The sequence below is a fragment of the Stegastes partitus genome, unplaced genomic scaffold (assembly GCF_000690725.1).
Source record: "Stegastes partitus isolate 25-593 unplaced genomic scaffold, Stegastes_partitus-1.0.2 Scaffold1057, whole genome shotgun sequence".
NCBI classification, from domain to species: Eukaryota; Metazoa; Chordata; class Actinopteri; family Pomacentridae; genus Stegastes; species Stegastes partitus.
The window spans coordinates 63,081-72,560 of record NW_007578788.1 but is presented as its reverse complement, the minus strand read 5'-3'; the positions used below and the strand labels follow the sequence as shown (position 1 = coordinate 72,560).

Below are 9,480 nucleotides of genomic sequence, written 5' to 3'. Positions count from 1 at the left end.
AAAAACGGGTCAAACGGCGGTCGAGCTCATCTGGTGCTCCTCCTCAGGCTCTCCACGGTCTGCAGGAAGGAGCGCAGGGCCTGGTCCTCCTCCAGGGTGGAGCAGTCCTCCTCCTCCTCCTCGATGATGCCACACTGCACGCAGCGGAGGCGGGGCTCGCGCTGCCCGGCCCTGCAGACGCACGCCGTGGCCAGAGACTGGGGGAACTCCTCCATCACCAAAGGCAGCAGATGGGCAGGGAGCGTGTCCATGCTGGTCGCCATGGAGAACGGTGGCCCGAGTGTGAGGAAGGATGAAGCGGGAGGATGTGCTGCTGGGGGGGCCGGAGAGGCAAAAATGTATCTGATGATCAGCTGTCTCCACTGTTTAGGGACCAAAAAAATAAATTAAAAAAATCCTAAAAAATTCAAACAATGTGCAATGCTCAATCAGGGAGAGCTGTTCAACACGTCCCCCAGGGCTCTGCTTGATGAGATCCTAGCTTGTTTTTTTTTCCCCCTCAATCTGTTGTGAGAGTGTGTGAGCGACGCCTGAGCGAGCTGTGCGGTCTGAGCACCACCGAGCTCCTCTCCCTCTTTATATACATCCCTGCAACCCACTCGCCTCTTCCTCTGGGCATCCCTCCACACACACTCACACACTCACACACACAGCTCCTCTCTTCCCTCCTACATCCTCGGCGATGACACATTTCCGCAGCTTCCATACCAGTGCACCGGAATAATCTCCCAGAAACTGTTGGCATGGGAACCGGACGGTGATGTTTGGGAGGGAAGAGGCAGAACGGTGAGAAAAGCAGCACATTTGTATGGGCTGCGAAAATGACGAACGACGGGAAGTTAACACACAAAAAAAACGGACATTTCTGCTCCACATACGAGTGTCGTATTTACAGACTGCTCGCCGCATCCAGACATGTGCTCTCTGATTCATCCATATTTGATCTAATTACAAAGGCCAAAGAGAATATTAAAAACTATTACTGGTTTCCAATGAATTCAGATTTACAGCTACATGATTAAAAAAAACAACAAGGAAGGTGAAGCTGAGCGTAAGAAGTCAGAACCAACAGACGGCCGCACAAAGTTATTTGAAAAGCACATTTAATGACGGCTGGAAGGACTTTTCTGTACATCAGTTGGATTCACAAACAACAAACCGCCCTTGAGAGGAGCTCAGAGTTTAGAACCGAAGCCGATCCGACGACGTCACACACACACGGTTAAATGTTAAGTTTTCCGACATATTAAAGCTGGTTTCTGACGCTTTGTATGAACACAAGAAGTCAAAGAAAGTGATTTTACATTTTTGTCCAGTTTGTCTTAACATTTGGTTCAAATCCAACGACGCAGGAATGAAATGATTCATAAAGACAACAGCTTGTTTAACAATTTCAGGAAACACCGTGGAGCTGATATAGCATGTAAACAAAACACACATTATAACAATCTAGCACAACTTCTCCGTCTGAGCTGGTTATTCGTCTACAAAAAAAAGAAAAAGGTTAGTTAAAGGGTCCCGTCATCAACACATAACTACTGCAGAGAACTCTTTAGCGGAGCAAACGAGAGCTCTTGAATGGTTTTGAAGACATAAAAAGGTGAGCGGGTGCACTTTAAAACAAAAAAAAAGAAGTCAGAATATGTCAATAGAAACAAAAATCCCACTCCTGCCTGGTGAACCTCATTGTTTAAGTGCTTCCAGAACAGTAAGTACCACCTCCAGTGTTTCATTAAACAGCTTAAAGCTCATCCACGAAGCCACAGGAGGCTCAGAACCAAACACAGTCCAAATCTTCTCCCCTCTCCTGGTGGGCTTACATTTTGATTTGCAGACAGATGGTTAGTTTTGGGAGTTGAGATTCCATATTACCCCTTTTTATCAATTTTTTTTTTCTTTTTTTAAAAAGCTGTTTACTGGGTAAAGAGCTCCACTTTGTCCGATATTAACCGTTTGGATTGAATGCATGCGATGCGCCCAGATGCTGCCCTCGGCCTCGTCTACGGCTGGGAGGGGAAACTGAGATGTTAAGCCCAGAAAGTGTCAGGTTTTCTCCGCTCGGCGATGATGGTGCGAGTCATTAACACAGCTGGTCCCCTCTGTCTGCCGCCGCCGCCGCCGCCGCCGCCTCCGCCTAACCCTGCTTCTGCTTCTTGAGGTAACGAGAGCGCTGGGACAGACCCATCCCCATCACGTAGCTGCTCAGGATCTTGGCTGGGAGCAGAGCTGTAGTCACCCAACCCTACGGAGGGAAATTACATGGTCAGCTGGTGGCATTTACAAATAACAGATTAGCATTAATTATTAATTTCCCAACCCACGGGAGCAACAACTGCGGCAGGCACGATTGTACAAAAGGGAAAATTCGAGCGATTGACAAATTAGGCCTGAAGTCTCGCATAAAACTTTCCTTTTTTTTTTTTCCAAACCTTCTCTCATCAATGCCATCAAAAGCCACAAAGACAATCCCATAGTTTTTTATAGTCAGCTGTAAAACACGCTCTGTCTCTCTGGGCTCCGCGGATAAATTCAGCTAATCTATTTTTTATATATGGCGCATTAGTGGGCAGTTCAAATTACTGTAATAAAATCTTTTTCTGCTTTAACCATAAAGGCTCTGCTTTAACTTAACAGCCTCCCAGATGAAACCATCGCGGCCGATTTTAGTTCTGAGCAAATGCCCAGTTTGTAATGGTCTTTTAATTTTTAGCTAAAGGTTTCCTGTGGAACCACCAGCGGCTCTTTGGTACTGTAAACAGATTTAATTCATCACCATTAGGCCTTTGATTTGTTATTTACTTCAAAGCTGTGATGTTCTTCTGAAATGGATATATCGTTAAATCCAAGGTAGCTACACGAATTCACCATAAACTTGAATTCAGGTTGGAAAAGGCGCTTCATAAACTCGAGTTGATTGAGGTTTTGTTGTGTCTAAACTGTAAAAAAATAAAAATCCGTTCAGCTTCATCACCTCATTTTCTCTGCAGACCGACGGCCGGATCAGACGTCAAACTAAATTTGTTAAAATATTTACACTTGATTGAATTTAAACTTGCATGCATATTCAGGGGGAGGCCTGACCTCGTTAGTCGCTCTGTTTTTTTTATCGTTTCGCGTCTCTTTAACCGAGCAGCTGAAGAGAACGTGACGGCGTGCTGTTGTCGGGTTGCAGCTCCGCGGCCGTCAAAATTAGATAGCGCCGCTGAATTGTGGCTTATTACCGCGCAGCCGCCACGCGACTCGAGTGAGAGGGATTATCAGATAATCACAGCCACGCTACTTGTCTGCTGCTCGTGGTTTTAGTGAAATACGGCGACAGATCTCTGCTGAATTTATGTTATCTGCACGAGAAAGAAAAAATATATATAAGAAAAAACTGTCGACTGCAGAGGATTAACGAAAGCTTCTTTGTGCCGCGTATGATTTATTGACCACCTGTACGCGGTAATAGACGGCCCCCGCTGTTATTTATATGCATATCAATAAACATGACGGTTGATATTCAGGTCACAGAGTTCGGGAGCGTGTGTGTGTGTGTGTGTTGGGGAGGAGAAAGTGGAAAAACAAAATGACGGCTGCTCCCTGTGACCTCTACGAAAATGAAGACACCTCCTGGGAAAAAAAAAACAAAAACTAGATTTGTCCCCCCCCCCTCCTCCATCTCATTTCTGATGCTCCCGTCTCTGCTGAGTAATTACAGTGTTAGGATGCAGACAATAGTGGAAGGTAGCGGAGCATCCCACTCCATTATTTCTGAGGATGTTTACCTTCTGACAGATGCTTTAGCAACTGTTGACACAACATTAATTCAGCCAATGGAGATGAGTCGGTGGGAGGACTTTTTTTTTTTTTGTTATTTTAGGAAAAAAAGTGAAAGTGCAGCCCGGCGAGGTTTCGCTGTGACACACCCAGAAAATATTTTAAAGCTCCCTGATCATTTGTCATGCGAATAATTGCAAAGCAGGTGATTACGTAACGGTGGTGGCGGGCCTCCATTCAGCACGACTCTCCCCGTTTAGTGCTACTCTGCAGCGGATCCATTACCGCAGAGGAAGCGGTCGTGTTGAAGCCCTTCTATGTGCTCCAGCTGTGCTCCTCGTATCTTTTTACATTCACGCTGCCAGAATATTCAAAAAAAAAAGGTGCGTTTCCATTGTTCCCCGCTGATTACATAAATGGACAACAATATGCGGAGGAAGATTTTGGCCTGCAGTGGGATTTCAGGCTCCAGCTCGCTGAAGCACTCTCAGCAGATCTTGAGTCACTGCTAGTGGTCAGTTTAGTGTTGATGCAAATGGAATAAAACAGGAGAACATCCTCGGTTAGGGTTTCCGTAGCGCACAAAATGGGCAGTTACTGCCAGGCACTAAGCAAAAAGCATGAATTATATAAAGGAATCCCACTTGTTTTGTACGGAAACTGTAGTTTCGTGGCTCTTCTCAGGCCTGAAACGTGTTTCATCTCGCTCTGCAGAGACCGTTTCAGGGAAATCTAAATGAGAATTAATCCTGAATAAGTGACGATTTGATAAAAATACACGCATGTGTTTATCTTACATTGTTTGTTCTCATTTTGAACACTCTAGTCTCACTGGCCTCATGTAAACTTGGGGTTTTATCATTTTCAAAAGCTCCTTTTCTATGAAAACAAGCAAGTTTTTCTAAAGATTCAGACTATTTTTGCTCATCAACTTCAAGAAACAGTCCAAATTCCTCTAAATGTGACTATTTCCTGGTTTCTTTCCTCCTCTGTGGCAGTAAACTGAACATCTTCTCTGACATTTTAGAGACCAAACAGCTGATCGATTCAACGAGAAAATACTCAAACAATTAAAAACATCGCTGGCTTCAGTTAAACTCACCTCCAGTCAGACTCTCCATGTGGTTTGTTTGTGGTGAATTTTAGCACAAATTCAAGCCAAACTACTAATAAATCTATATGTTTGGGCCTCTTTAGGGCAACAACTAACTATTTTTATTGACGATGTATAATCTGCTTCCTATTTTTGGGGATTCATTTCATAGTTTTGTCTCCACCACCACCTCCTGCTGCTGCTCTCTCACCTGATCGTGCAATAAGGTGGCTCTTGCCTCCCTGCATGCAAATCTGCCACCAAAACAACCCCCACCAAGACAACCGTGATTGGTTTAGAGACACACAGACAACACAGAACTTTTTTCCGTCTATATAAATATAAAAAATCACAGAAAATAAGTATTGATTTACATGTTAGCTGCAAAAAAATAAAAATAAACTGCACACAATGTTATTTAAAGAACACAAATCTGTATATTAAAGAATAAAAATGGTAAATAATTTTTTAAACTGTGCAGACTTCATGGATTTTTATTTTTTTAAATTAAATTCCAGGTAATATCAAGTAAAATAGCAGAAAAAGGTTTAAATTTCATGCTGACGGTCAGAAAAAGGGGCAAAAAAATAACATTTGCATCAAAAGTTATGGATTATTTGTAGTTTTAGCAACAATAATAATTTACTTTACAGTGTGTGATTGTAAAATTATGACATTTTGTGTGAACTGCAGCCAAAAAAGTAGCTTCAGTCATTCGAAATTTAGTGCAAAAACACCAGTAATGTGTTTGCATGCTCTCTAGTTTATCAGACATTTTAAGTTAGCAATAACTGAACGTGACTTTCTGCATGCAATCCACAGTTTTACTGTATTTAAATCGACTAAAAATATACACATTTTATAGTTATTTGGGATTAATTTCACAGTTTTTGAACATGGCAGGATTCCCTTATTTATTAAAGCATTTTCTCTTGCTGCCACATACTTTAGTTTTCACAGACTTACCATGACGGCATGTGGCAGGTAGCCGTTGGTCTGAGTCTGCAGCCCCACGGTGTTGAGCTCGGCGGCGACGTAGCGCTCCGGACTGGGCTTGTCCAGAGTGGCCCGTCGGATTTTACTCAGCTTGGTTGCCACGAAAAACGGCAAAACACTCTGGAGGGGGGAAAAAGGAAGAAAAAAACAGGGAGTACTGAGAGATTTACTCCTCTTAAGCCTGAAGTCCTACAAAAAACTGCATTAGTCACTACAGTTGTGGAACTTCTTTGCCCGCGACTCACCTGGATGATGATCCCTTTGCTCTTGTATTCCGCCTGCAGTCCTCGAGAAAAGAAGTCCACAAATGCCTGCGTGAAACAAAGACAGGTCATTAAAGCTAAATCTACAAAACAAAAAAAAGGGGGCAGACGCAAACACACCCAAAAAAAGGCTTTTAAATCCTCCAAGAATAAAAAAAAAACCCAAACAGTCAATATTGCGCAAAATCCCAGCAGTGTCCTTATCGGCGTTAATGGCAGCCGTAATAAAGCGAGATTATCATTAAACCGGGCGATAAAATAAAGAGTCGGCATAGATTGATTTTAATTGCACGTTTAAACTTGCGCTGCAGAAAACTGGGATTTAGGAGACAGACGTGACCCAGTATTAAGACACCAGCAAATTAATCAGCTGAAACCGTGAACAGCAGGTTGTTTCTAAGCTAACAAACACACACGAGACTGTTATAAAACATTATGACGCCACATGCTCCTATAAACATTTTTAATTGGTGCACTACCTCGGGACCCGAGTTAGTCACTGGCTTGTTTATATTCAACAATTAAAGCCGCTAAAACAACAACAACAACAACAACAAAAGGGGACAATCATTCACTTTATCCCTACATCTAAATAAATGTTGGACAAATAATATTAAATTATTTGGTTTTGCCTCCGCGTACAAAAATGGATTTATCCTCAAGGGCCACGGCGAGATGTGAACCGCTTATAAAAGGTGTAAATCGTTTAAAAAGCAGGTAGCACTCAATGAAAAAGTCATAAACCATGTTGTGGATCTACCTTGGAGGCAGAGTAGACGGTGAGGAGGGGAACCGGGTACATCCCACTGGCGGACGAGATGTTGAGGATGGCCCCCTTCTTCCTGGAAGCGGGAAAAAAAATAGGCAAAAATCCTCTTTTTACAACCAGAAAGAAACAGAAATTACGGGAGGAAAAGAAGGGGCAGATGTGCAACAAACAGCCTGAAATCAATCCCTGGATGATAAAAGAACGCGTGTACTCGCTGGCCGAGCCAAACCTGCCCTCGTCGTACATCAAAGTGGAGCTGGTGGATACCGATAAGATCAAAGATACAGTAGCATCAATCCCTAAATGTTTACAATCCCATGATTTGGTTTTTTATGCTTCGGCAAAAAAATATTCAACAATATTTTATTTCAGTGTGGAATTGTTGAGTCGCCACGACAACCTACATCGGCGCCTGTAACCCACCAGCATCCAGCGACACGACGCATCAGCATCAGAGCTCACAGAGTCCCAGAGGGCTGGACTGGTTTAACAAAGCCAGGCTTTCTCTGCTTTAACTGGCTCGACAAAACCTAAAACTCAACTCTGAGATGCTGGGTGGTTGTTAACTGTCTTCAGTAACCAGGTTTTCTGTGTTTATGTCCCTCGGAGGCGTCACATGACTCTTATTCTGCACAAAACAGACCGACTGTGTGCTGCGTATTTGAACCAAGAGGAGCAGGTGGTTATAATGGAAATCGATGAAGAATAAAGGAAAATATTCCAGCAGAGCGTCGCTGCTGCATGTAAAGTAAGAAAGCAAGGCTGGTACACGATCGTGTTAATACTATAAATGTGTATGTTTAGTGGTTCTCAATGCAGCTGGAAACTCGGAAACTACATTTTTTTACATTTAAACAGGATGCCAAAGCAGTGAATTTAGGCCTGACGCTGTCCTCTAATGAAGGAAACGTGGAAATCAGTTCTATTTTTTGCAGATTTGCAGAAGTGATATTGATGAAACAGACTTGGAATCAATTTAGGATCCAACACAGAAACACATTTATGCATTTTCTGCAACTGCGTGCACGTAGCAATGTGATGCACACGCTACTGTAGTTACACGACTTCATTTAGTGGGATCAACAGGTTTGCAGATGTTTCCTCAGCTGAGATCAGATTTATAGATTATCGGGAAAATAACCGGTGTAAAGGTGGTGCTTGTTACAGCTGATTTAAACCTTTGAACAGAACCTCCTCCAGAACAGATTGGTTGAGCTACTGACTTGAAGCTAACCTGCTAACACAGTAGTGCTGCTTTGTTTAGCATCTCTCAGAACATATTCATGAACAAAAATGTGCCGCAAGAACACACAAATGTGAGCAAACTCTTCCAATGCTGAGCTAAATCTACATCTACACGTATAAAATCTATCGTTACTACATTTAAAGCTGCTGTGCCAAAGTGTTTTCCAACAAGACTGGCTTTACCAATCAAATTAACGCATTTCAATATTGAGTTTAAATTTACCAGAAATAAATAATCTGTAATCCATAAAGTGTAAACTAGGAGGGAGGATTGTGTAAAAACATCCCCCGACGATGCACCGACGTCACCGAAGAGGCGTTCAAGTCCTGCGCCGTCCTCGATTCCAATCGAATCTAAATCTGGAACGCCATAAATCACGACGCAACGGACGGCAGAAAATGAAATGAATTACGTTTGTTCGCAGATTCTTTCGTCTTCAATCACACCTCTGCATCTTCCAGCTTTAACGCGCAGCGGAAACATACGGCGTCTTATCTGGACGCGCCGTGATCTGTTGCTCCTGCACGAATTACACCCGACATTTATAATCCGTCTTAAATAAACTCAGACAGCTTTTGTACTTTTGGCTGGAGTTTGAACTCCTTTACTTCCATTTTTTCTTTTCTAGAGCAAGAATCTCCCAAATCTTACAGTAAATCAAATATTTCACCTCGAATAGAGTTTAATATTTCACTGGCGACCCAGCTGGTTGGTAAACCTGAACACCCTTAAACACGTGGACTCTACGTTTCCAGCTGATGGCATATTAATGAACCCCAGAACCTTTTAACACATACTCTGGTGTTAATCACTAAATATTCATCAGTCGTGTGTTAACGTGAACTCACCTCTCCACCATCCGAGGTAAAACCAGACGTGTCATCTGGGGAAAAAAAACAACAATGACAAAAAGGAAGGTGACAAGTGAGCATCGTGGAATAAAAGCACGAGACGGACAATAAAAGGCCGTCGTTGGCGGATTGCGTGTGGAGGCCACATTTGTAAGCGTGCACGTGTGTGGGTGGCGTGTGAAGAGGTGGCAAGACAAAGACAGAGAGAGAGAGAGGGAGGAAGTAATAATGATAGCGGTGGGAGCTGTTTAAAGAAATATTGAATAACATAAATTAAGTGGTAAGAGAGTGGGTGGACTTTAGCTGCTGCTCGGGGAACTGCTGAACACGGAGAACGGCGACGGAGGTGACTTACGACGCTCTATGTCACTGTCAGGTGAGTGTGGGCGAGAGGGTGTTTGTCTGCGGGAGTATCCAGGGCTAGCTTAGCCGCCGGATTCTACTCGGACGGAGTTAATTAATCAGAATCGGGCCAGAAACCTCCGGGTGACGTGACGTAGGCC

At 43.3% G+C, this 9,480-nt stretch overlaps 1 protein-coding gene across 1 annotated transcript in view; it reads right to left on the bottom strand.

Annotated features, from left to right (window-relative positions):
- Window positions 1–495: 495 nt before the first annotated feature.
- Window positions 496–9,480, bottom strand: part of hsd17b12b (hydroxysteroid (17-beta) dehydrogenase 12b) — a 24,953-nt gene continuing 15,968 nt past the window's right edge. Inside the window, exons 7-11 of the mRNA XM_008295543.1 lie at window positions 8,975–9,009; window positions 6,872–6,953; window positions 6,094–6,159; window positions 5,819–5,968; window positions 496–2,242 (exon numbers count right to left, since the gene is read on the bottom strand). Coding sequence (XP_008293765.1) covers window positions 2,135–2,242; window positions 5,819–5,968; window positions 6,094–6,159; window positions 6,872–6,953; window positions 8,975–9,009 — 441 coding nt within the window. The 3' untranslated portion in view covers window positions 496–2,134. The remainder of the gene's footprint in view (window positions 2,243–5,818; window positions 5,969–6,093; window positions 6,160–6,871; window positions 6,954–8,974; window positions 9,010–9,480) is intronic.